At 40.7% G+C, this 27,135-nt stretch overlaps 1 protein-coding gene across 9 annotated transcripts in view; it reads left to right on the top strand.

Annotated features, from left to right (window-relative positions):
* Tnrc6b (trinucleotide repeat containing adaptor 6B) overlaps positions 1-27,135 on the top strand; it is a 229,099-nt gene that overhangs the window by 178,081 nt on the left and 23,883 nt on the right. For 6 of the 9 annotated variants that reach the window (XM_075959836.1, XM_075959832.1, XM_075959834.1 and 3 more), the window contains 10 exons: positions 3,793-3,968; positions 6,599-6,673; positions 7,393-7,438; positions 8,785-8,921; positions 9,806-9,976; positions 14,303-14,428; positions 19,571-19,702; positions 19,951-20,049; positions 20,179-20,371; positions 24,339-24,476. In XM_075959836.1, the coding sequence (XP_075815951.1) occupies positions 3,793-3,968; positions 6,599-6,673; positions 7,393-7,438; positions 8,785-8,921; positions 9,806-9,976; positions 14,303-14,428; positions 19,571-19,702; positions 19,951-20,049; positions 20,179-20,371; positions 24,339-24,476 (1,293 nt within the window). The remainder of the gene's footprint in view (positions 1-3,792; positions 3,969-6,598; positions 6,674-7,392; positions 7,439-8,784; positions 8,922-9,805; positions 9,977-14,302; positions 14,429-19,570; positions 19,703-19,950; positions 20,050-20,178; positions 20,372-24,338; positions 24,477-27,135) is intronic. The other 3 variants (XM_075959840.1, XM_075959837.1, XM_075959838.1) reach the window with 1 other exon arrangement.

Genomic DNA, 27,135 nt, shown 5'->3' with positions numbered 1-27,135 from the left:
CAGATGTTTACAGTGAGCTAAAAGTCATTTATGTGGTTGACTTAAAAGCAAATGAATGGCCAGGCATGGTGGTACACACCTTTAATGCTAGCACTCAGAAGGCAAAAGCAGGCAGGTTGGTTTCTGTGAGTGAGTTCAAGCCCAGCCTGGTCTACATTGTGAGTCCCAGAACAGCCGGGCTCATGGTGAAACCCTGTCTCAAAAAATAAAATGCAACACAATAAAAACAAATGCAGGCTCTTCAAGTACTTGTCCTCATGTGTAACTAGGTTTGTTCCCTAAACCCACATTGTAGAAGAAGAGACCAACTTAAGCAAGTTGTCCTTTGACAACATCTATGTGCACGTGACCCACAAACAGTAAGTGAATGGAAGGAAAAAGAAACAGAATAGATTTAGTATCTAGAACTATAATTTGTAATATTGTTTATTTTTACCCAGAAATGTAAATATGGTCATTTTCACTACTTTGTTTCTCCTCCTTTTTTTTCCATATAATTAAGACATGATTTATCAGTCATCTGCTTACGTAAGAGAATTTTAGGTGGCAATTTGTAGTCACTGTAATCTGCATACTGTTCTTTGGTTAAATTGAGAATCTAGTATCAGGTGCACGACTGCAACTTTCTTAAACATGTTACAGCCAGGCAGTGGTGGCACATGCATTAATCATAGCCCTCAGGAGACAGAGAAAGGAGGATCTCTGTGAGTTTTGGGCCAGCCTGGTCTACAAAGAGTTCGAGGACAGCCAGACTACAGAGAGAAACCTTGTCTCAAACGAAAAACAAAACAAAACACAAAAGTTCAGCATTAGTTCTGATCAAATAAATATGTAACAACATCTCTTTCCTATAGTATAACAGGCTTAAAGGTTAAGGTTTTTTGATTAAATACTGTAATTTTATGAAATGCTCAAGATAAGAAAAAGGATAAGTATATCCATGACACCCAGGACTCTGTGAGGAATATATTAGATTTAATCTAGAATTCACAACCATGCCTATGGGACTTTGTTATATTTTAAAAGTCTTGATCTACTCCACTTCATAGACTTCTGGAGTTTTCTGAAGACCTTGTTCTCAGATTTCCATTGTGAAGTCAGTTTTGTTATCATGGGACATAGGATCTAGTTAACTTGAAATAGATCTAGATTGCTTACCAGGCCTGACACAGATTGTTTAGCAGGAATGAAGGATTTTTATGGGCCTTTCTCAGTTTAAGAATCACTATCCTCTACCACAAATCTGTCGTTTTCCCTTCTGTGTTCTGTAATATGTTCTGTTGGTCAGGATCATTTGTAGCTTATGTCCTTTCTCTGGATGACTTAAATGTCTAATGCTCAGAGGAAGGAGTAAATCATTCAGCTGACACTGGCAAGGTGTGATCTTCCACAGTCAAAAATGCCTTACACTTGGTACTGAGTCCCATAATTAAGAATCAGATGCTTAGGGGCTGGAGAGATGGCTCAGAGGTTAAGAGCATTGCCTGCTCTTCCAAAGGTCCTGAGTTCAATTCCCAGCAACCACATGGTGGCTCACGACCATCTGTAATGGGGTCTGGTGCCCTCTTCTGGCCTTCAGCCATACACACAAGACAGAATATTGTATACATAATAAATAAGTAAATATTTAAAAAAAAAAAGAATCAGATGCTTAGCCAGATGGTGATGGCACACACCTTTAATCCCAGCACTCGGGAGGCAGAAGCAGGTGGATGTCTGAGAATCTGAGGCCAGACTGCTCTACAGAGTTGCAGGACAGCCAAGGCTACAGAGAAACCCTGAGCTAGGCAAGTGCCCTACCACTTGGCTATAGCCTGAGAGAGTGTGTGTGTGTGCGTGCGTGCGTGCGTGCGTGCGTGTGTGTGTGTGTGTGGTCAGAAGATAGTTTTGTGGAGTTGATTCTCTACTTTTAAAAAACATTGAGCCAGGCTGTGATGACTCATATCTTTATTTAATCGCAGCACTCGGGAGGCAGAAGCAGGCCTGGTCTGCAGAGCTAGTGCCAGGACAGGCTCCAAAGCTACACAGATAAACCCTGTTTTGAAGAAGAAAAAAATGATTAAAAATCATTAAGATTCCAGGGAACAAATCAGATTGTCAGGCTTGGTGGCAAGTACCTTTACCATTGACCCTGCGTTTTTGGTTTTTTGAGACGGTTTCTTTGTATTGCTTTGGAGCCAGTCCTGGACCTAGCTCTTGTAGACCGGGTTGGCCTTGAACTCACAGAGATCCGCCTGCCTCTGCCTCCCCAGTGCTGGGATTAAAGGCTTGCACCACCATTGCCTGGCCCCAGTCCCTTTTTTTATGCAAAACATTTGTTAAATGTTCAGCTCTTCTCTGAAAAAATCAATCACTTGGCTTCCCATTTTCTTAACGTTTATTATTTATTTATTTTATGTGTATAAGTGTTTTGCCTACATGTATATATGTGCTACACAGCATGCAGTGCCCTCAGAGGCATTGTATTCCCTGGAACTGGAGTTATAGACAGTTGTGAACTAGGAACTGAAACTGGGTCTGCTAAAATAGCAGTCAGTGACATCTCTCACAACCCATTTTTATAAAGAGATCATCAATATGTTATATATATATATTTGGTTTTAAATTCCTATTGCTTATCAGTAGGTGATATAAATCCTAAGTTTATTATATATATGTTATATAAAATTGTAACCCCTTATACCATCTGACTGTCAATACTTTGAGTAACAGTCCTACCAATTGCTCTTCCACCAGAAGGTCACTTTGTGTGGCTAGGATGAACTCCATGAGAGAGTTATAGCATTCACTTAGACCTGCTATAGCATGGCATGCAACAATTATAAGAGCCAGTGCCATGTGCTTTGAAAGTCAGAACTTACTTGACTCTCATAGGCCTGGTCTCAAGGATAGCAGCTATCTCTGGAAAAAGTACAAAAAAGATCCATTTCCCAACTCCCTACTTCACTTGAAGAAAGCAAATCCAGTTCTATACAGTAGTTTTGGAGGGAAATGAATGTTTTCTTATAAGCTTCATATTAACAATATTTGGTTAATTAACAATTAACAAAAAAGGGTATGGTAGTAGAACAGACTGGAGACTGGTGTCCAGTGCCCTCCTCTCTGGCTATCCCATCTTTTTTTTTTTTTCTTCTCCCATTCTGTCTTCTACATTCTCTCATTTCTTACTGAAGCCACATCTAGGATCCTCCTCAGCTAATGCATTTCAGTTACAGTTGTGGACCTAATAAGCTTCAAGTTTTCATGGCCTTGTGTTTTTATTCCCATTCTTATTTTGGCCTCATCCCAAATAAGGTAGACAACTGTTTATTTGGCATGCCTATTTGAAATGCCTATGTTTGGTAGTGTAAACAAAGAAGTACTTGACTTCCACAGCTCATTCAGAGAGACCAGTTTCTTCTCAGTGAGGTATGAAATTCATGTTCATGTTCACTCTACACACACACCTTCTGCTGATTTGTTTAGGATAGTGTCTGAAGTAGTTCATGTTGGCCTCAAACTGGGATTGCAAGTATGCACCACCACCCAGTTCTGTAATTTCTTATAATGGTGATGAGTTCTTTTTAGTTTTGAAATTACTGTCTCCCTGGTTTCAGGAAGACAGTTTCTATAGAAGTAGTCAAAAGATCTTGATTGTAAGGTTTGTTGTCTACTTTAAGTATAATGCATTTGTCTTACCATGTAGATAGAGCAGACAGAACTGCGAGAATATTAAATTGCTGCGTTGCTAGGAATGGCTCTAGTTTTGTCACATGAACTTACTTCAAAAAATTGACTCACTCTTTCCTTAAGATTCCAAATCTATGCAAGACGGCTGGGGTGAGAGTGATGGTCCGGTCACAGGAACTCGCCATCCTAGCTGGGAAGAGGAGGATGATGGAGGAGTCTGGAACACCGCCGGCTCTCAGGGAAGCACTTCCTCCCACAACTCAGCAAGCTGGGGACAAGGAGGAAAGAAACAAATGAAGGTAGTGCTTCAGAAATGCTTCAGCTTGCTTATTCATTTCTAGAATTGTTGATGGAGGGTACGAGACAGTTGGAGTCCACTGAGATCCTAAATAAAGGGGAAAGTATTTCTTTATAAATTAATAACCACTTCCCCGGTATCCCGTATCTTCCTATCCCATGGCCTTGAAATCTTGAACTGTAGAGTTGGCACTGTGGGTAAAATAAACTTTGTAAAGTAGAGGTAATTGAGTTTTGGTTTCCATGTTATAATAATTTATTTTAAGTTCCTGAGGCCTGCTTTAAAAATGCTTTGTGCTTTTGCAATTAACAACAAGGAAGTCCTATGGGTAAATCTCCATGGAAATGTAGAAAAGACACCAAAGGAAGATATAATAATGGCTTTCCCATGGTGATCAGTGGGTCTTGATTTTACCTGATTCATCCTAAGGCCCAGAGCCCTTCCTTCAGTAAAATGTAAGCCAGCCCAGTTTTTAGCACTGCCATAACTAAATGCTTTCCTCCTATTCTGTGCCTTCCAAACACCTCGCTTTCCATATAACAACCAGTTTTCCTCTTATATTATCATGATTTTATTATTATCTTACAGTCCTGGGACTGGAGCCCAGAGACCTGCTAGTGCTAGGCAAGCATTCTGCTGTTGCTTTTGTATAGGACGCTGGTATTGCATCTGCAGCCATGATCTCTGCACCTGAAAACCACTCTCTTTTCACTGTAACCTTCTCTTTTACACACACACACACACACACACACACACACACACACACACACACACACTAGAAATAAGGAATACACACCCATGAAACCCCCTGCTACCCTGTGACTATGCTTCCTCTTGTCCTTCAGATCCTCATACTCCCTTAGGAGTCCTTCAGGTAGCCTTCACCCCTTGGCCTGAAGCTGGGAATTTCAGTACCCTAACTTTCTTCTGTAGCATGGAACAGTTGGTTTCTGTTGGAGACATTAGTTGAAGCAGTTCTTCCTGGGTCTCCCCTGAGGACTTGACTTTCCTTACTCTAGTCACTAAAGAAATTGCACTATGCTGCTCAGCATCTTGGTACTCTCATGTTGTCTGGTCTGCCTTGTCAGTCTTTTTACAAATTAACAATGGATCCAGACTGAGTGAAAGATTCTGATTAAATCCTCCCACTCAGGTCACAACCAAGATTTACTTGGGAATTGAATGTTTCCGCTCCGATGCCAGTGATTCTTACGAAGGTGTAGTATGAGCTGCGGGCTGTGTTCCTGCTGCCCCAGCTCCTGGTCGCCTGGCTAGCTTTAAACCCGAAATAACAACATACAAACTGTATTCATTTAAACACTGCTTGGCCCACTAGCTCTAGCCTCTTACGGGCTAATTCTCATATTTTGCCTAACCCATTTTTAGTAATCTGTGTAGCATCAGTCTTACCAGGAAAGATTCAGCATGTCTGACCTGGCAGCTCGCTTCATTACGTCTACCCTGGAGAGGGGAGCCTGGCCTCTGAGCTCACTTCCTCTTCCTCCCAGCGTTCTGTTCTGTTTACTCCTCCCACCTATGTTTTAACCTATGAGGTACAAGCAGTTTCTTTATTATAATTAACCAATGACCTTCCTCCATCATGAAGGATAGTTTTTAAGTGTAATAAAATAAACAATATAAAATTGTCATCTTAACCATTTTTAAGTATGCAGTTCGGTGACATTAAGTCTATTCTCACAGAATTATTTCCTTCTTAAAGCTGAAATCTCTGTACTAGTAAATTCACTGTCTCCTTCCTTCAGAGGGACTTTTTTTTTTTAAAGAAAAATATCTTGGCTAAATATAAGTATCTCATTACTTTAAAAATATATATATAGCTTGAACCCAATATGGTGGCACATATCTGCAGTCAGAGCCACTGAAGACAGAGGATGTAGTTCAAGGTTATCCTAGGTTACATAGTAAGATTAAGGAATCCTGTTTCAAATAACAGCAACAATAATACAAATTATAATATAAATAGCACATGTTTTACCTGTAGAATGCACAGCTACACAAAGCCCAAACCCCATCCCACCAACCTCATCCCACAAATGCCTGTCTCCATTCCCACTCATGTGGGAATGGAGCAGATGGAGAAACCAGAGCATCCTAAGAGTCATACAGGCTTACCATGCCTTCCATTGTGCCTGGAGCTCAAGAATAGTGTCTTTGTCCAGGCTTCTTTCCCACTGAGAACCTGTGACTCTTATGCTGTGAACCAGATAAAGAACTCCCTAGAACTTCCACACGGAGAGTGATGTCCAGCTGAAACAGACTTTCCAAACAGCATTCACCAGTAGCAGTTTTTCCCCAATAGAGTCCTGCTGGGGTTACAAGACAGCATCTTCCTGGAAGTGGCCGTGGTGGCACGCAGAGGTTAACATTGTACACACTTTGATACTGACTCTTTCCATGTTAAGAATAAACTTCGTTTTCCAGTTCACTGATGAGTAGGAGTACAAGCTGAACTGAAAAGTAAAATGGCTGAACCTAGAGTAAGAGGTAAGATACCAAAATGGCAAGCATTAGGTTCAGAAAGGTTGACTCTTGGCTCTGCATTTTTAGTGTAGGTGTATCTTGGGAGGCTGTGATAAGCTCTGTGACTGAGATTACGTTTCATTCCTGTAGTGCTCGCTAAAAGGAGGAAACAATGATTCCTGGATGAATCCTCTTGCCAAACAGTTTTCAAATATGGGATTGCTGGTAAGTTTCATTTTTCTCATGTGTAAACATATCCCAAATTTCAGGCTTAGTATAAATTTAAGGACCACTACAAAACTACAGATTTAAATATGGGGTAAGCAATTTATTATTATTTTCTATTTTATTAAGTGATATATGACAACATTAAAAGTGAATTGTCTTTGTATCCTCTTCCTTGGAAAGGTGGGGACAAAGGAGATACTTAAATGATATTTGTATCAGTCTTTGCGTCATTATTTTCAAAAAGAAAACAACCAGAGAAATTCTGCTAGGGGTCTCTCTTTAAAGAATAATTCTTGTAGAATCTCTAATTTTCTTGTCTCGGGAAAACTGTGGGGACAAATGATTTAGCATGGCTACACAGTTCATTGATGACTTGACAAGTCACAAGAAGAAGCTGTCGTCATTTGGCTAGCACTTGTGGAATCTGGTCCTGTGTACTTAAGAATGAGTTTATTTCTCCAGGCAGTTGGTGAACTAGTCCTTTGTCCATAGTTGTACTGAGACTGATTGCATGTGGAATTAAATGCTAGACATTTAATTAAGCATGGATGGCCATCAAATTGTGATAGAAATGTTACCATCTTTGGCTCCAGTTTTAATGTTTACTGCAGAAAGTCTTGTCAGGTGCTTGTGGTTAATGTGGCTTTCACATGAAAAATGGCTCCTCTTCTCTGATTGATAATTGTTTCTCACTTTGTGTGCTTTGTTTTATTCAGAGTCAAACAGAAGATAACCCAAGCAGCAAAATGGATTTGTCTGTAGGTGTGTATCAGACCACAAATAAGATTCGGTTTGTACTCATGGCTATGATAGGCCCTTAGGCTCTCCTGCCCTGCTTGAGTTGAGGCAACCAGATGGATAGATATTTACTAAACGCTTAACTCTGTATAAGATTTCATGCCAGACACAATATGAAGGTTGAAAATTCAGATAACTGGACAGCCAGGGAAATATGTTGTGTTCTAGGTGAACTGGTTAACTGTGAAGAAGGCCTGTATGCCTTAAAAGCCAACCTTGCTCTACTTGAAGCAATTGTTGCATGAAAAATAGAAGCTTGACTGGACTGTACCTTACTAGCATCCAGATAGTTTTTCACTGCTTTTGGTTTTGTTTGTTTGTTTTGTTCTTTTTCTGAGACAGGGTTTTTCTGTGTAGCTTTGACTGTCCTGGAACTCCCTCTGTAGACCAGGCTGACCTTGAACTCCAGAAATCTGCCCGCCTCTGCCTCCTGAGTGCTGGGATTAAAGGTGTGCGCTATCACCACGTGGCTCAGATTCTTTTTTAAGTACTGAAAACTAAATTCAGATTATTTTAATATGTCTGTGGTACTGCTAGTCCAGACCCTTAAGATGACTCTCTGTACCCCAGGATTTCATCATTGACATACTTCTCCATTGTGGCTGGAGCAAATGGAGGGACAGCCCTTCATCTGTGAAAATTTTCTCAGTAATGCTTTTGTTCACCCCCGAGAACATAAAAGAGTTAAACTAAGAGTAAGAAAATAATCATGGATAGCAGTGATAAATAGTGTTTGAGCTGTGACCTGATGATGTTGTCGTAGAACAGATTTCTAGATCTGTGAAAGAGAGAAGGAAACAGTCATTGCACATGCAGACCTGGCTGAGCAGACATTGTTAACATGATCGACTGTGTTAAATTCTTAAACTTTGAATTTTGGGGGAATAGGTGTGCCTCTATGATCTTTCTATTTCCTATAACTACTTTAAAACTCCAGCCGTGTATCTAGCAGGTGCTAGCAAGCCAAACAGGCCGCTTCTCTTACTGAGAACACCTGACTTCATGATTAAGATGTATTCATCCAACACATCAGTCGTGATCTGAATATTGTTTAGTCAGTTTTGCCTCAAGGCTCTTCTCGGGTCTTCCATGACAGACAAGTGTAGCAGGTTTATATTTAATTTCTAAAAGTGGGCCCTTATGTGCTCCAGGGGCAGAATAAGCCTTGAACTAGTGAGAATTCTGGTCTCATTCCAAAGAATAGAGAGGATTTGTCCCCAGGACCCCAGAGAGTAAGTGGTCAGATCACATGTGGTTCTCGTGGGAGACATTGATTCTTTTTATTTAAGTTATTGTTTATGTCCTTTCAGATAAGAAATTTGATGTGGATAAACGAACAATGAATCTCGGGGATTTCAATGATATCATGAGGAAAGATCGACCTGGCTTCCGTCCACCTAATTCCAAAGACTTGGGAACTGCAGACAGTGGGCCTTACTTTGAGAAGGTGAGCTGCGTGCTTTGTTTAAGTTTATGAGAATTGCTATGTTCTTACTGTCTTCTGATAGCAAATTCTAGACAAATGAATATCACCTGCATTAATGTGGTGACATGAAAATAACAGGTGATTGGGCAGGAACGAGAGCCATCTGTCCGTACTGTTGTTGTGACGAAGCTCTAAGTTTTGAGATATTCATGGAGTTCCGAGGGAGGTTATAGGCACTTAGAGATAAGCTACTGTGCACTTTTGTTCCTGCTGCTGTGCCAGCGACCGATGAAATCTGGGCTTTGTACAAACACATGTATCTCCTACAAGCTTGGAGTCGGGTCTGGAAAAGCTCTCCATCTTTCCTACTTCCCTAGTGGCTTGTTTTTAGGTAAATGGTATATTCTTCAAATTCTCACTCCTGATTGAAACAAGTAAGTTTTACTCACTTGTTCTGATTTTTAATATTTCAAATGAAATTATTTCTTGATTCAGAATATGTTTTATAGTGTTCCTGGACCTCTTAAGACATTTAAAACCAAAACATGGAGATCTAGGCCCATATTGTTGCTGGTCTAGGCGGCATCATATTCACAGGACGATTGCCTGACTTCTGCTTCAGGAGCCCTACCACCAGAGTAGTCAGCATTAGACTCCTAAAAACAAAGTGGCAGCCCTTGTCCTGGTGCAGTGGGCCGACTGGGTTACTAACTTAGGAAGAGGATGACAGGTGATGTCTGCTGGGCAAAAGTGCGATGGTTATTATCAGATCCAAATTTCATCCTGAACTATTGCTAATGCACTCTACTTTGTTTATTCCTAGTGTGTCTCTCTTTCCCTTCTTGCATTCTGTTGCTTCACTAACCAACACTCATTGTGATTGGCTAACTCCTACTACCTTTCAGCTGACTTTGCCTTTCTCCAATCAAGATGGGTGCCTTGGGGATGAGGCTCCCTGCTCTCCCTTCTCCCCTTCTCCCAGCTACAAGCTGTCTCCCTCTGGTTCCACACTACCCAACGTCAGCCTTGGAGCAATCGGCACAGGGCTCAACCCCCAAAACTTCGCTGCTAGACAAGTAAGGAGGCCTCTCAGATTTGTAATTGCTTGGCTGTGGCCTCACCTTGGCCCTGGTCTTCAGTTTATTTCATCATTTGTCTGTCTTGGGAAACTTGTTGATTACTGAATGCACAGAATGATACTGAGTATAGGTTTTACATCTTCTAGCCCATAGAAACCATCTCTCTTCATGTTTCTCAACATGGATTTTACTTTAAATCTGTTTCTTTTATCTTTTTATTTTTGGTTATAACTGATTTAGGAATATATGAATGCGATTCTATAGGGACCTTATATAATCTAGTGACACATTTACCACTTTTTAATATTAGGTTATATATTTGACCACAGAGGTGGCACAGCAGTTAAGAGCACTTGCTGTTCTTGTAGAGGATCTGGGTTTTGTTCCCAGCACCCGTATGGCAGCTCCCAGCCTCCTATAATTTCTGTTCAGGGGATCAGATACCCTCTTCTAGCTTCTGCAGTCACCAGGCATGCACATGGTGCACAGAGATTCATGCAGGCAGAATACTCACACATAAAATAAAAATAAATGTTTTAAAAGCCATTAGAATATATAAGTAGTATTCCTAGGGTCTCTAATTTAGTATATCTATTAACCAAAAATTAGTAGCAAAATTACTAAGATTAAGAGTAAACATTTGAGTATTACGGTATCTTAAGAAAATCTAGGTTCTTGTGACTGGGAATTTGGCCATCTGTTGTCTTTAGGATTTAAACCACAGTACTCACAGAGAGAAGGAGAGCCTTAGGAGTGAAACTTTGAAGAGTGGCTCTGCTCAAGCATTGGCAGTCACCAAAACTAGTCCTCCTAGCAAGGGCCGCGCATAAGCTTCTGAGCTAGCAGGGCCATCTGAGATGACGCGTACTCACTCAGAGGCCTGCAGGGCACACAGCAAAGCTGCCAGGGGCTCTCGTAGTTTTAAGGAAAAAAAACAGGAATCTGGGGCTACCAATGCTATTACAGCAACAACTCCCAACAGTAGTGTTTCCCCAGCCATAGTTCTGTGCCGCCACACTTGTTTCTCTGCCTTTCACGGCAGGATGAGCCCAGGAACATGAATTATACAATGTGTGGTTCAGTCCATTCTGTTCCATGTGATGACTTTTACATGGGCATTAAAGCAGGATCACTCACCATAGTCAAGTTGTGCGCAGCCTGTCATGCAGACTTGACGGAGATTATACTGTGCCCATGTATTCAGATTCGTTATTTCTGGATTGGGGGACTCAGACTGTTTTTCTGTTTTCTTCCTTTAATTTCAGTGTTTTACCTGTTTGTTTGTTTTATAGTTTCCTAAAGGGGAATGTTGTATATTGCTTACATGAACAAAGAAAAACAATGTTTTGAGAATTTTTGTTTTATATTGAGATATAGAAAATATAAAATGTGGTTTCAGGCTCACATAAATACCTAATGCTACTGGAAAGTAAACTCAAGTTTAATAGACCAGCCACAAGCCTGGCATTGGACTTTTAAAAAAGGGAATTCCTTGTCTTGGGTGGATTACTGCAAAGTCTACCAGTATTGGGTTGGTGCATATGTCCTACCCAAATACAGTTCTACTTCAAACTGCGTCATGCGGAGTTTGTCACATTTACTTTATAATTAAAAGATAGGGCTGGAGAGATGGCTCAGTGGTTAAGAGCATTGCCTGCTCTTCCAAAGGTCCTGAGTTCAATTCCCAGCAACCACATGGTGGCTCACAACCATCTGTAAAGAGGTCTGGCGCCCTCTTCTGGCCTTCAGGCATACACACAGACAGAATATTGTATACATAATAAATAAATTAAAAAAAATCAAAGTTATAATTAAAAGATAAAACTTAAGCCAGTCATGGTAACACACTTTTAATCCCAGTACTTGGGAGGCCAAGGTGGAAGGATCAGTAGACAGGAGTTTGAAGCCAGCTTGGGCTACAGTGTAAGATTCTGTCTCTAATAATAATAAATAGTAATATTTTCCTGAATCACAGAACATTTGACTCAGTTTGCTGGTTTTATTTTTAATTTATATACCTTTCTGAAATAAGCCTTGGGTTGAGGTAAATAACTCCAATTAAGGAGACATAGAAATAGGTCATCTTAGAGCTTCCCCATATACCTGAAAAGCTTGGACAATGGTCAGGGAAACCATCATTGCATGTATACAGCCTTTGAATTACTGTCTTCTTCATTCCTAGATTTAATGTTTTTGAAGGCCACGTATATTTGTTTGTCTTCAACACATCCATGAAAATCAGCAAAAGTGAACCAAGAAAATGAGTTTAAGTGCCATAGTAAGATAGCAGAATTTTCATAGACTGCTATTGGCTTGCTTGTACCCACTTTAAAAACATTAGAATGTTGTGTGCAGCTTCAGATACCTTTCATTATTGAAGCTTCTCAGGAAGCTGAGAATCTTCTTATAAAAGGAAAGACTGAAATTTAAAATGACTCTAGCTGGGCACGATGCCTCTCATCTTTAATCCCAGCACTGAGGAGACAGAGGCAGGTGGATTTCTGAGTTCCAGATCAGCCTGGTCTACTGAGTGAGTTCCAGGACAGCCAGGGCAACACCGAGAAACCCTGTCTTAAAAAGCCAAAACAAAACTAAAACTAAATGACTCTGAACTAGGTGCAGTGATGTGAATTAAACACCCTTGGGAAAATAAAATTTGTGGTAGATCTTTGATCTTTTTATGATATATACAGATCTTAAATGCCATTTCTACTTTATGTTTGTAATCATTTTTTGTTTTAGTGCTTTTTAAGTTCATTTATTTGCCTGTAGCAGTCTGTTAATCTAATTTTGTATCATTAAAGCCATCATGATCTCTTTAGTGTTCCTGAAACTTAATGATGCTATTTAAATTCTTTAAGATTATCTTATCCCTATGTTAGACTGAAAGTAGCAACCTCAGTTTACAAATGCATTATTAGCTGTCTTTTCTGAAGATGCTCAGTGGGGTGTTCTCAAGTGAATGATTAGTGGGCCATGGATATTTGCAAATGATATGTGCATCCTATAGACTAAGGCTTTATGAAATTCTGAGAATGCCAAAAGGAAGGCTTAAACTGGTACAGAAAAAAAAACAGAACAAAACAGAAAACATAGTCACTTTATCATGGTTTCAGTGAACATCATTAGGGTTTTAGTGTTTTGTTAGCGTGGAGGGAAATTCAGTTAGTTTGTTCATGGAACGAGGAAGGAGGCTTTGCAGACAATACCCTTAATGGGCCCTTTAACTCGGGCCTTAAACAGGCTAAGAATACATAACGTAGAGACTCTCAGGAGGCCAGATGTGATGGATGGTACCTTCCTCGATCCCAGTACTATGGAGACAAAAACAGTTCAAGATCAGCCTGAACTGCTTAGTGAAACACTGTTGGGATGCGAGAGTAGTCCTTAGGCAGCGAAAACAGCGGAAAGTCATCAAATGCAGTTCCTTTCCTGAAAAATTTTCCTTAGCTAAAAACAAATAAGAAAGGCAGGGCCCTGGGAGCCCAACTTCCTCTTGCTCTTGGGAGATTAGAGATGAGCTCAGTGAAGTGTTTCATTGGGAATCATGGAATTGAGCTTTTTTTTTCCTTTAGACTAGGCGATATTTATGTTTTTTAATAAGTTACAAGTGAGTAATGTTTATTCCCATGACCTAAAATGATATTTCATATGTCGATGTAAGATTGATGAGCGTTTAGCATGTAGCAAAGAAAGCCAACAGATTCAGGACAGGAACATGTGCTCAGAGCTAGAGCAGGGTCCCTGTGGATGGCTATGATTACTTACGCCAAATGATTGAGGGAAGTGATACCAGAGTGTTATTTTACAACTGATAGTTTGTTTATAGTGAATATTTTTACCCAGATGCCTTTTAAGATAGATCTCAGATTATGGAGTTTGAGAATTATATTTGATAAACCCAGATTTTTGTGATGGCACACACCTGTAATCCCAACACTTAGGAGACTCACCTTGACTTTGAGCCCAGGCTGACTACAGAATGAGACCCTGTCTCAAAAAAGTAGTCTTAAAGTTTTACACAGCGTGTTCCTTTTAGCCACAAAAAATGTAGCACTACTTTTAAATGTTACTAAATTTAACCTTTTCAGTTTATAGAACTTATCTGACCACCTGTGGTGAATGATGTGCCCGTGACTCAGTTTGAGTAACTTTCCCCCAACATCCTAACGTGAAGAGCCCCTCAGTTCTAAAGCGAATGCTATCATTCCATGGACTAGAGATCTTGTTTCTTCTTATCAATAGAAACTAGAACTAGAACTGCTCTTTGACTGTTTTCTTGAATCGATAGAAACATCCTGACTGGTACCGTTCTCTCTGCAGGGCGGCAGTCACGGTTTGTTTGGAAACAGCACAGCACAATCGAGAGGCCTGCACACTCCAGTGCAGCCACTGAGTTCTTCTCCTGGTCTCCGGGCGCAAGTGCCTCCCCAGTTTATCTCCCCCCAGGTAAGTTTTGTGTTCTCCCCTTTTGGAGTTAGAGAGCATTCAGGTGGTGACCCATTGTTACTTCCTGGTTGGTGCACACAAAAGGAGGAGCGGTTACAGTTGGCCATTTGGCAAATCCAGATGCCGAGTGCAAGGTTGTTAGAACATAGTATCAGCCCCCCTTTATAAGTTACATCACACATACAAAGTAGACACTTTGCAACTGCTAACTTGTCATAGATGGTCAGCAAAGTTTGGGGACGAGGGTAATGCTTCACTTGATTAAATGTTACTAGCATCACTGGCAGTGAAATTTAAACTGAAGCTTGAAGTAGAAGTTCAAAATTCTAGATTTAGCCACAAAAAAAGATTTTCCAAGCCACAGAAGCCTCGTGGCGGTGCAGTAGTAGCTGGCAGTTGGTGTGTTAAGGAAAGGAGTTGATTTGAATGGGTTGATGTGAACAGTTAATAGAGATGCTTGCCTTCCTCAGTGGGATGGGGAGAAGCTAGACGAGGAACTGAGGGCAGAATGTGGCAAAGCTATGTTTGCACTACTCAGGAGTTTGGATCTTGTTCTGTAGACCAGTCTTTGTCAGCTTGTTCATAACCAGGATCTGGGCTACTACTAAAGGTCTCCCTCACTCACTCTATTAAGACAGAATTCTTGGGATTTGGGGCCTGCTCAACCCTAGGTAGTTTTTTTGTTTGTTTGTTTTGTTTATCTTTTAGTAAGGCTACAAATGTCATTCACTGGTAGAAAGTTCATGTGGCATGCATGAGGCCCTACATTCTCTTCCCAGCACAGCCAGGAAAAAAAAGAAAGAATTGTTACAGCCTTTGTTACTGCAGTTGCCTTTCCCTCCTCACTGGGCTATTCAGAAAGTAACATTCTGGTGGCTTTTATGTGCCTTTACATTTCTGCCATTTTGCACCTGCAATGCTTTGTTAAAAGCCATATTGATTGCAGCAAGATTTTCACTTTCGCAGCCCAGCAGGAGACCGAGGGCTTTTAAGCCAGCATAATTAACTCCCCACAATGGGAATATGCAAACCTGCACTTTAATTACTTTGCATCCTAGGTTTGAACAGCCATTTGCCAAGAGCATAGTAGTGATGCTTTCAGGTCCCTTTGTAATTCTTGGAACCTGCAGAGGCGAGGGTAAATAGAACAACCTTCTCCTCCTGAGTATAACTTTTTTTTTTTTTTTTTTTTTTTTTTTGCAAATTTTCGAGGCAGAGTTTCTCAGTGTAGCCTTGGCTGTCCTGGAACTCACTCTGTAGACCAAGCTGACCTCCAACTCACAGAGATCCACCTGTCTCTGCCTTCCAAGTACTGGGATTAAAGCATGTGCCACACCACCCAGCCTGAGTATAACTCTTGAAGTCTAAGACTTTCAATTTAAGGAGCATGTGTGGTGGTGCAATGTAAATATAAGAATGCCTTATGACTGGGTGGTGGCGCACACCTTTTATCCCAGCTCTTGGGGGGCAGAGGTAGGCGGATCTCTATGAGTTCAAAGCCATCTTGATCTACAGAGTGAGTTCCATGACAGACTCCAAAGCTACAGAGAAACCCTGCCTCAAAAAACCAAAAAATAAATGAATTAACTAACATTTTTTTAATAAAAGGAATGCCTTATATTGATGTGCTTTTCTACATCTTTAAATAGTGTTCTATTAATTTGCCTTCTTTTTATTTTGGGCAGTGAAACCATATGGTATATATGAAAGAATATACAAAACCAGGGGCTGGAGAGATGGCTCAGAGGTTAAGAGCATTGCCTGCTCTTCCAAAGGTCCTGAGTTCAATTCCCAGCAACTACATGGTGGCTCACAACCATCTGTAATGGGGTCTGGTGCCCTCTTCTGGCCTTCGGGCATACACACAGAATATTTTATACATAATAAATAAATATTAAAAAAGAAAAAAAGAATATACAAAACCAGGTAGTGGTGGCACATGCCTTTAATCGCAGCACTGAGGCCAGCCTGGTCTACAGATTGAGTTCCAGGATAGCCAGGACTACACAAATCCTGTATATATGTAGTATATATGAAGTATATTGGGAAATTTTAGAAAGTGTGTTCCACATACTTATTATAAGACTGGGGTGGGAGTCAAATCCCACAGGCATGTTCATGCTGTGCTGTGAATTCAACATTTCAAAGAGAGGTCAAATAATTGTTTTAAGTTGGTTCGTAATACTCAACATCACCAGTGTCTCTTAGAGGATGGAGAGGAAGCAACCAACCTCACAGCAGAATTGGTTGGGTAACCGGATATGATTGAGATAGTGAAAAAAATGAGTTGAAGGGCCATATATATAGCAAGTCTGAACTTGATCAGGTATTTCTAGACTAGAGAGCATTAAAAAAATAGAAAAAAATTCATTCTTGAGAATGTTCAGAGGTGGTGACTTGAAATTAATAGGGGACTGCCAGGCGTGGTAATAAGTGCTTTTAATCCTAGCACTTGGGAGGCAGAGACAGGTAGATCTACATAGTGGTCTACAGGCCTGGTCTACATAGTGAGTTCCAATACAGCCAGGACTGTGAGGAAAAACCCGGTCTCAACTCAAAACAAAAAATAATAGGGAACTGAGCAATTTGACTTTGATCAAGGTGCTGAGGAAAGGTAAGATCAGAACACTTAATAGAAAAGCAGTGGATGGGGAATAGAACAGGAGATGTAGTGAAGAAAGTCAGAGACACTAAGATTAGAACACAGGCTGAGGTTTGAGGGGGAAAGTAAGGATATACTAAAAAGGCCTTTTTTCCTTCCTTTTTTTTTCATTTTTGTTTGTGACTTTTTTTGTTTGTTTGTATGTTTTGTTGTTTTTTGTCCTTTTTGGTTTTTTGAGACTGGGTTTCTCTGCGTAACTCTGACCATCCTAGAAATCCTTTGAGACCAGGTTGATCTCAAACTCACAGAGATCCGCCTGCCTCTGCCTCCCAAGTGCTGAGATTAAAGGTGTGCGCCACCACCACTCAGCCATGACTTAGTTCTTAAACTAGTGTGTAGCACCCACTGGTGACTAAGTAGTGCTTCTTCTATTCTTTTGTCTTAAGTAAGATGTAGAGGTGGGCCTGGAAAGATGGCTCTGCAGCACTGCACTCAAACGGTGGTTCACAGGTGCCTGTACTCGGCTTCCATGGATTCTGCCTCCTTCAAACCTCCTTGAGCTCCTGCATGCTCATAGTGCACATACATACACACACAGGTACACACACATACAAATAAAATAGCCTCCTGTGTGTTTGAATTAAAGGTATGCACTACCAGGACCAACCCAAAGAGCCTTCTTTTATTTATTTATTTTTTTAAAAAAAAAACATAAAAAGGGCCATTCTGGTCTACATAACATTCAAGGACAGCCAAGTCAATAAAGTGAGTCCCTGTTTTAAAAAAAAGAAGAAGGAGTGAGAGATGTAGTTCAGTGATAGTGTTTCATCCTTAGCACTGAGGTGGGATGGGAGGACAGCTAACAACTGGGAGCTTTAACAAATCTTGCAGCAGAGAATGAATTTATAAAAAGAAAGTTAAATGCTAAGACATTTGTTTAGCTTAGTAATTAAGGGGCTCTTCTCAGGCTGATCAGCTTCAGGCTGGGCAGAGGTTTTAGTTGCATCCTCCTGGATTCTCAGCTCTACCTAGCTAGTTCTGATTTTCATCCATAGTCCCATAGGGCAGCAGAGCAGCAATAAGTAGACAAAAATTATTTGAAAATAACTTGGTAAATGACTCTTAAGTTAGAATAATAATGACAGTGTGTTAGTTTAATAAGCATTTATAGAGTATCTGCATACTAAAAATTAGAGACCCATTCACATGGGTTCAGTATTGTGGGTGGAGCTAGGATTGTGACTCTGATAGAGTGCTTGCTTGCCTGTCACTGATTCAGGCTTTGGGTTTGTTCCTCATCACTGCAAAGGTAAAGAGAACTCAGGGAAGCAAAACACTTAAAATACTGTTGGTTATAATTGATACTGAGCTGACGGTTAGATAGAGAGTTGGGATGTGAGCATTGGAGACCCGAGGCTTTGTTAAAGAAAGCATGACTTGGAGCAGAGTGCTTAGGGGTGGCCACATCCACTGGTGTTAGACTGTACCTACAACATGACTTTCTGTTCTTGGTTCTGCTTTGAGAAACAGGTAGAGGTGAAAGAAGCAGGAGTGTTAGCTTGAAGGCAAGGAACTAGGGAATTCTGGTCTTGTTTCCTGAAGAACCATCCTGTGATGTAAGAATGGACGCTACGAAGCTCATTTCTAAGTCTTTGGCATAGGTTAACTCAAATGTCTTGAACAACACATGGAGGTTTTTATTGGCTGGTTTAGTTGGTTAATTACTTTCTAGTCCTGTTTTGGGGATAGGCAAACAAAATTCAAAAAGGTTAAAAAAGGTACTTGTTCTGAGTCACTTGCGTAGAAATGATAGAGACTGGAATACATGCCAAGGTAGACTGTCTTAAACCCTAAAATCAGTTTTATTTTTTATTTATTTATTTTTTCTTTTTTATTTATTTATTTTTGTTTTTCAAGACAGGATTTTTCTGTGTAGCCCTGGCGAAAAAATACAGATATTCTTATTTGTATAATTAAGTGCTTTCCGATAAGTATTATATTTTGTTTGATTTGGTTTGGTTTTCGTGGGGGGAGGTATTGAGATAGGATTTCTCTGTGCAGCCTCGGCTCTTCTGGCACTCTACCAGGCTGGTCTTGAACTCAGAGAGATCCTCCTTCCTCTGTCTCCCAAGTGCTGGGATTGAAGGCGTGTGCCACCGCTTCTGGCTTCTGGTAAACATTTATTAGCTCTAAGCAGTTTATCATGTTTGGCTAAATGGCATGTTTCCAATACTAATTTCTCAGTTAGAGAAAAGCCATATTGTCATCATTTTTTTCTCTAAAGATCTTTTTTTCTGACTTAAAATTTCATCATTTTTACTTCAGGAAGTTAGAAAGTCTTAGGAGAACTAAAAAGCTAACAGCCTCGCAGTCCAGTGATAGAAAACAATTGTTAGCACTGTGGAGTATCCTGCAGATAGTTTTTAAGAAGCTGACAATGCTTGCTTTAGAGATATCAGGTCTTTTTTTGGTTTTAATCCAAAAAAGAAAAGTTTTTATTTTGACAAATTCTAAGGATTTTCTCTCTGTCTTCTGGTTAGGTTTCTGCCTCAATGCTCAAGCAGTTCCCCAACAGTGGCCTGAATCCAGGTCTCTTTAATGTGGGGCCCCAGTTATCTCCTCAACAAATTGCCATGCTGAGCCAGCTTCCACAGATTCCCCAGTTTCAGTTGGTAAGTGGCATGTTTTGCTCCTGTTGCTAAAAAGGTTATTTGCTTTTCTTACTTCTTTTGCATTAACTTTCTTCTCTTTGTCACTTTGTGCTCAAACTTTTATACGGATGATTACAATTAAAATTGATATATCAGCTTGCATGAAGGTGACCTTAACTATAGACTAGGAATTTAGTTATGGGTGCTTTGTATGCAGACACTCCATGTCAATCTCAGGAAGCTCTGGTTCCCTCCTCATTGTTTTGTAGGCATGTCAGCTTCTCCTGCAGCAACAGCAGCAACAGCAGCAGTTGCTACAGAACCAGAGAAAGATTTCTCAAGCAGTGCGCCAGCAGCAAGAACAACAGGTGTGTGGGTGGAGAGGTCCTCTAGTGTTCTGGGCAAGGAACACCTTTGACTTAACAGCTGATTTGGGATACTGGCTTATCATCTGTCCATTTCTCTTGGGTCCTTCCTTAATGGATGCTGACCTGCAGCTGGCAAGAATGGTGAGTGCTCTCCAGCAGCAGCAGCAGCAGCAACAGCAGCAGCAGCGGCAGCCTAGCATGAAGCATTCGCCATCTCATCCCGTTGGGCCTAAGCCACATTTGGACAACATGGTACCCAACGCGCTGAATGTGGGGCTCCCAGACCTTCAGACCAAAGGGCCAATCCCTGGATATGGTTCTGGTATGTTCTGTGTTGTGGAAAGTACTTAATATAAAATCTGCTAGTCCCATCCTGTAGTAAGGGCTAGCTTTGCATTACCCTCCTTTGCTTTTTTTCTTTTAATGTTATTTATTTTTTTAAAAAAAAATTTATTTTGAAGATAGTTGGTAGCAGCAGTGCAAACCTTTAATCCCAGCACTCAGGGAACAGAGGCAGGCAGATCTTTGTGAGTTCAAGACCAGTCTGGTCTACAGAGCAAGTTCCAGGACAGCCAGGGCTGCAAATAGAAACCCTGTCTCAAAAAAACAAACAAAAAAAACATGAGTATGTCTGGAGGAACATACCAGAGGTTGACCCCTGCCCCCCAGACATCAACATCTATATATTCCTGCAGATGTGTACACATATAAGCCAATTAAGTATTTATATATCCTTCGAATTGAATGCTGCACGTGACTGAAGTTGTATCTGTGAAAGCATGTGTAAGTTTAATTGTTTCACTTCACTGATAAGGCTACCTTCTCAAATTGTAAACTAAGATTTATGTGCATGGTGTTTTGCCTGCATGTATGTCTGTGTAAAGGTGTCAGACTAGAGTTGTAAGCCACTGTGTGACTTCTGGGAATTGAACTCAGGACTTCTGGAAGAGCAGTCAGTGCTCTTAACCACTGAGCCATCATCTCTCCAGCCCCCATTAAGGTAGTTTTTTTTTAAAGGTGGGGTATGGCACCTTTTAAATTTTTGACATTAATTGAGACTTTTATCTCTTTAGAAATGGAAAACATGCTGTAAGCAGAGTCCAGGCAATGAGACAATACTGATTAAAAAATAAAATTAATGGGGCTAGAGAGATGGCTCAGTGGTTAAGAGCATTGCCTGCTCTTCCAAAGGTCCTGAGTTCAATTCCCGGCAACCACATGGTGGCTCACAACCATCTGGAATGAGGTCTGGTGCCCTCTTCTGGCCTACAGACAGAATATTGTATACATAATAAATAAATATTTAAAAAAAATAAAATAAAATTAATGGCTATATACAGTGACACATGCCTGTTACTTCAGTGCTTGGAAAACTAAGCCATGAGCATTGCAAGTTCAAGGCCAGCCTGAGCTACAGGACAGGACGCTAGGTTTTTTTGTTGGTTTGATTGTTTCTTTAATGGCATTTAGAATTTGTTTTGATAAAGAAGCTACCGATCTGTGTTTTAAAAAAAAAGAAAAAATGAGTGAGGATACCTGAAATCTGTTCCTAGACCAACCACTGATTGGACAGATGGCTGCTTTTTGCCCTGACCTACTAAGAATTCCAGCTAGAGCTAGGAAGTAGTAGGGTATCTTTGACCCTGGGAGTCCCAGCTTTTGCCTGCTGTCTTCTTTTATTTATTTTTATTTTTTCCCCCACTGAGACAGGATTTCTCTGTGTAACAGTCCTAACTGTCCTGGAACTCACTTTGTAGACCAGGCTAACCAGCCTGCTTCTGCCTCCCATGTGCTGGGATTAAAGGTGTGTGCCACCATGTCCCAGCCCTAGCTGTCTTCTACATGTGATCTGAGAACTGACTTAAACTCTCTGGGGCTTTAAGTAGTAGAGCAAATTCTTATTTATTTATTTATAATGTATACAATATTCTGTCTGCATGTAGGCCTGCAGGCCAGAAGAGGGCGCCAGACCTCTTTACAGATGGTTGTGAGCCACCATGTGGTTGCCGGGAATTGAACTCAGGACCTTTGGAAGAATAGGCAATGCTCTTAACCTCTGAGCCATCTCTCCAGCCCCGAGCAAATTCTTAATAAGTATAAAGCCTGGCTTTTGTTCTCAGTGCTGGGAGGAAAAAATACCTTTTTTCTACTTGACATATGACAGACCCTTTCCTGTGCTTGCTTGTATTTGCCTTCTTCTCTTGGCTATGGAAGGTCAGCGTGGCCTGTCAAGTACAGTGGTAACTTTGTTACCTTCTCAGTCTTGTTTTCTATGAAGGGTGAGCTTGAGGGAAGAGGCTAGTTAAGTAGATGTGGAGGTGCTTCTGACTTGAGACTTTAAACACAGCATATGAACACAAAACAGGAATTCTTTGGGCTACCAGCTCACAAATAATGACATAGAGACTCAATATTAATTATGAAAGCTTGGCCTTTAGCTTAGGTTTTTTCCCAACTAACTCTTATAACTTAATTAACCTGCTATATATATATAGCAGGTTAATTAAGTTATAAATTTTTGTTGTTGTTGTTTTTCGAGATAGGGTTTCTCTGTGGTTTTGGAGCCTGTCCTGGAACTAGCTCTTGTAGACCAGGCTGGTCTCGAACTCACAGAGATCCGCCTGCCTCTGCCTCCCAAGTGCTGGGATTAAAGGCGTGCGCCACCACCGCCCGGCTTAAGTTATAAATTATATATATATAAAATTTATTTATTTATTACGTACACAATATTCTGTCTGTGTGTATGTCTGGAGGCCAGAAGAGGGCACCAGACCTCATTACAGATGGTTGTGAGCCACCATGTGGTTGCCCGAAATTGAACTCAGGACCTTTGGAAGAGCAGGCAATGCTCTTAACCTCTGAGCCATCTCTTCAGCCCCTTAACCTGCTTTTAATAATCTACATTTTGCTTCATGGCTCAATTACCTTTCCTCTGTATCATATGTCTTACTTGCTCCATATCTTAGTGGCTCTCCACATACCTACATTTCTTCTCCTCTTCCTCTCTTTCCGTGGAAGTTCCACCTATCCTCTCCTGCCTAGCTGTTGACCATTCCGCTCTTTATTAAACCAATCAGAAGGTGCCTTGGCAAAGACACAGGCATAGTCACAGTGTACAAAAAGATTATCCTTTAGCATTTCCCCCATTTTTGTCTAAGCAAAAAGGAAAGGTATTAGCTCAAACATAGTAAAACTATATACAGTGAAAACAATTGTCAGGTATTATGACAATTATAAAAAAGAAAGGTTTTAACTTAAACAGTAAAACTGTATACAATAAGGATAATTATCAGGTAAGAATTGCACTCACAACGTCTAGTTCATATGTATTTTGCAAATTCAGAGAAAGTCCTGTATTATCTGTCCTATCTTAGTGAGTCCAAAGTTTTATATCTATGACACTTTCTATCATAACTTGTATTACCATCCTAAAAATATATTTATTTATTTGTTTGTTTGTTTATTATGTATACAACATTCTGCCTCCATGTATGCCCGCATGCCAGAAGAGGGCACCAGATCTCATTACAGATGGTTGTGAGCCACCATGTGGTTGCTGGGAATTGAACTCAGAACCTTTGAAAGAGCAGGCAATGCTCTTAACCACTGAGCCATCTCTCCAGCCCTGTGTCTCTCTTTCTGGGGCATACTCTCTCTCCTCTTTTTCTTCCTCCTCCTTTTCTGTCATCATCGTCTTCCTTCTTCTTCCTCCTCCTTTTCTTCCTCTTCTCTTTCCCCCCTTTCTCCCAAAATTCTTTTCTGTTTTAGAGGAAGAAATTAAGAGACTCTAGCTGTTTGGCAGACCAGAACACACTGCATTGGGCTTCTTGCCATTCTCTAAGCATACCTGAAGTCTTGAGTCAGACCTTGTACCAGTTTCCTAAACCCTAGATTGTGCAGCTCCTCTCCTCCCCTGGCAACCTTAAGCTTAAGACAAGTTGCTTTTCCATGTTGGTATCAGATATGATTGGAGAGTGGTTGAATCTGGCCAGCTGTCAGGCACAAATGTTTGTTTGCTCAGTAAAAATGCGGGTGTAGGTAGGCATTGACATGTACCTAATGAGATGACAGTGACACCCATTTTCATACAATGAAAACGAGACAGCAGAGTTCTTATCAAGCAGGACTGAAGAATTCACTCTGTCGGCTAGGCTAGCCTCCAACTCATAGATCCACCTGCCTCTGCCTCCCAAGTGCTGGGATTAAAGGTGTGCACCACCAGCCCCTGACTTTGGGCACTTGATTTGTAGCTCAAGAAACATATAGACATAACTGTGATCTCTTTCCAGGCTTCAGCTCTGGCGGCATGGACTATGGCATGGTTGGTGGCAAGGAGGCTGGGACTGAGTCTCGCTTCAAACAGTGGACCTCCATGATGGAAGGGCTGCCTTCTGTGGCCACACAAGAAGCCACCATGCACAAAAACGGTGAGAGCAAACAGCCTCATGTTGCTAGCAGGATCTTCTGATGTTACTCAGTCCTTGACCAAGTATCCTGCATGCTTTGTTGGCTTCATATGTGTATGTTTGTGTTTTTTTTAAGACTGGGTCTTTGTATCCCAGGCTGACCTAAAGCTCCCAGAAATCTGTCTGCCTCAGCCTTCACAGTGTTGACATTGAAGATATGTCCAACCATACTTTAAGGCAGTATCTCAGGGGGCTTTAGTATGTAATCCCATCACTCAGGAGGCAGAACCAGGTGGATCTCTGTGAGTTCTAGTCAAGCAAGTACCAGGCTGACTTATATAAGATTATATAAGACCTTGCTTCAAAAAGAATTCTTTAGTTAAATAAATGAATAATTTGCAATGTCTTTCTTGTAGGCCATGCTGGTCTTAAACTCATACAAGTCCTGCTGCCCTTTTGTTTGTTTGGTTGGTTGGTTTGGGTTTTGTTTTTGTTTTTTTTTTTCCAAGACAGGCTTTCTCTGTGTGACAGCCTGACTATCCTGGAACTCACTTTGTAGACCATGCTGGCCTCAAATTCACAGTAATCCTGCTTCTGCCTCCCAAGTGCTGGGAGGTACCACCACCACCCAGCTGTGATTTATTTAAAAAAAAAAAAAACAATTTTTTAAACTTATTTTTATTTTATGCGCATTGGTCTTTTGCCATGGATGCTGGGTTGCCCAGCACTGGAATTAATAGGCAGTTGTGAGCGCCGTGTGGGTACTGGGAATTAAGTCCAGGTCTTCTGGAAGAACAACCAGGGCTCTTAATCACTGAGCCATCTCTCCAACCCTTTTTTAAGCTCTTGTATATGTATATTTTGGCTGCATGTATTTCTATGCACCACATGTATGCAGTGACCTCAGAGACCAAGAGAGGGCATTGGATTGCTGGGGACTGGAGTTAAGATGGTCTTCAGGCTGTGATGGCACTCGCCTTTAATTCTAGCACTCAGGAGGCAGAGGCCCGTGGTTCTCTGTGATTTTGAGGCCAGCCTGGTCTACAGAATGGGTTCCAAGACAGCCAAGATTACATAGAGAAACCCTGTCTTGGGGGAGGGGCTGGCTGTAAGCTACCATATGGATGCTGGGAATCAAAACGATGTCCTATAGAAGAGCAGCCAGTGCTCTTAACTACTGAGCCATCTCTCTAGCCTTCCTTTGGTAATTTTTTGAAGTACAGATCTTTAGTTTTTGTTAATGAATCTCTTGTTATTTTTCCAAGGTTTATTACCATCTGTCAGAGGGAGATTAGGCATAATGTCCCACTTGTCATGGGATTGAGATAATATTTATGAATTTGGGCATCCATAAGATTAAAATCCATTAAAGTGGGTGAGAGAACAGAATCCTCTTGTTGAGGTTTTGGTTGGTTGGTTGGTTTGGTTTTCTGAGACAAGATCTTGCTAAGAATTTGTAGTCCATGCCTCTCTCAAACTCCTGCCCTAACTTGGTATAGTTGTATGCATAAATTAAAGACTAGCTTGATCTACATAGTTCAAGGCTATACTAGGACACATAGTGAAACCCTGTCTCAGAAAAAGAAGAAAATGTCCCTAAACTCCAAAAGATAACTAGTAGAAGAGAATTCATAAGGAGACTTTTTCCAGATCCTCTTGTTCTTTATGAATTAGTGTCCCGCCAGGACAGCATTGACATTGTATTTTGATAGTGGATTAGCATTGCCTGTCCATAATTTTCTTTAAGGGTTTTCTATTTCCCTAGAAGAAAGATAAGAGGTCTGGATCTTCTTTCGGCCTTCAATGAATTGTTTGTTTAATTTGTCAGTATTTTTCTTGGACTCAGAGTTGTCTTTATGAGAGTCAATATAAATAAGTATCTGATCGTTCTTGTGGCAGAGCCCTGGCAGGCTTAACCCAGTCAACTCATTCAGCCTGCAGCCTTCCAGGTTCCCATTATAAATCCTCTTTATTAAGCCCATTATAAAACCTCTTTAGTAATCCCATCCAGAGACTGGGGAAGGAACCACCCAGGTCTCCTACCCTGCTAAGTAGGATCAAAATCAAGAATAATTTACTGAAATTTTAAAATCTGTTTTATGGACTGAGCAACCCTAGTCTTGTAGCTCTGAGCACTTTCACAGCTCCCTTAGGCCAGTGATTTACCAGGTCTGGGTAATAAATGTAAAATGGCATGTGAGAGGAGAGCTCAGAGTTACAGTGTCCTCTCTCCTCATCAGCTAATATAGATAATTTTTTCCCCATGTCTTAGCAATCCCCAAGATAATTGTTCCTTTCATTTTCCACTACCTCACTGTGCTGTGCCTCTGAACCAGATTAGTGTCATTGTCCTTAGAAAGGTAAATGTCCTCTTAGCAGAAAATGGAGACAATTTTAATCATACTCCTTTCATTCCAAACCAAACAGATTGCTTTATTGGATATTTATCCAAGCATTTTAATACATTATCCTGCAGATCATTTTATGTGCTCATTACCACCACTCTAAGACTATGTCAGATGAGTGACAGACTATATGAACTTTATGTGGGAAATAAGGAAATAATATCCTGTATGCTCCTGAATTTTTATTTAAAGTAAAAATTTATTGTTGTTAACTTAGTGAATTTAAACTCTCAACTTTTCCTGCATAAAAATGCTTGAAGGAAGCACTAACAAAG

This window comes from Microtus pennsylvanicus, chromosome 2 (genome assembly GCF_037038515.1).
Source record: "Microtus pennsylvanicus isolate mMicPen1 chromosome 2, mMicPen1.hap1, whole genome shotgun sequence".
NCBI classification, from domain to species: domain Eukaryota; kingdom Metazoa; phylum Chordata; class Mammalia; order Rodentia; family Cricetidae; genus Microtus; species Microtus pennsylvanicus.
Note: the sequence above shows the minus strand (reverse complement) of the source record. Positions and strands in the feature narration are given on the sequence as shown.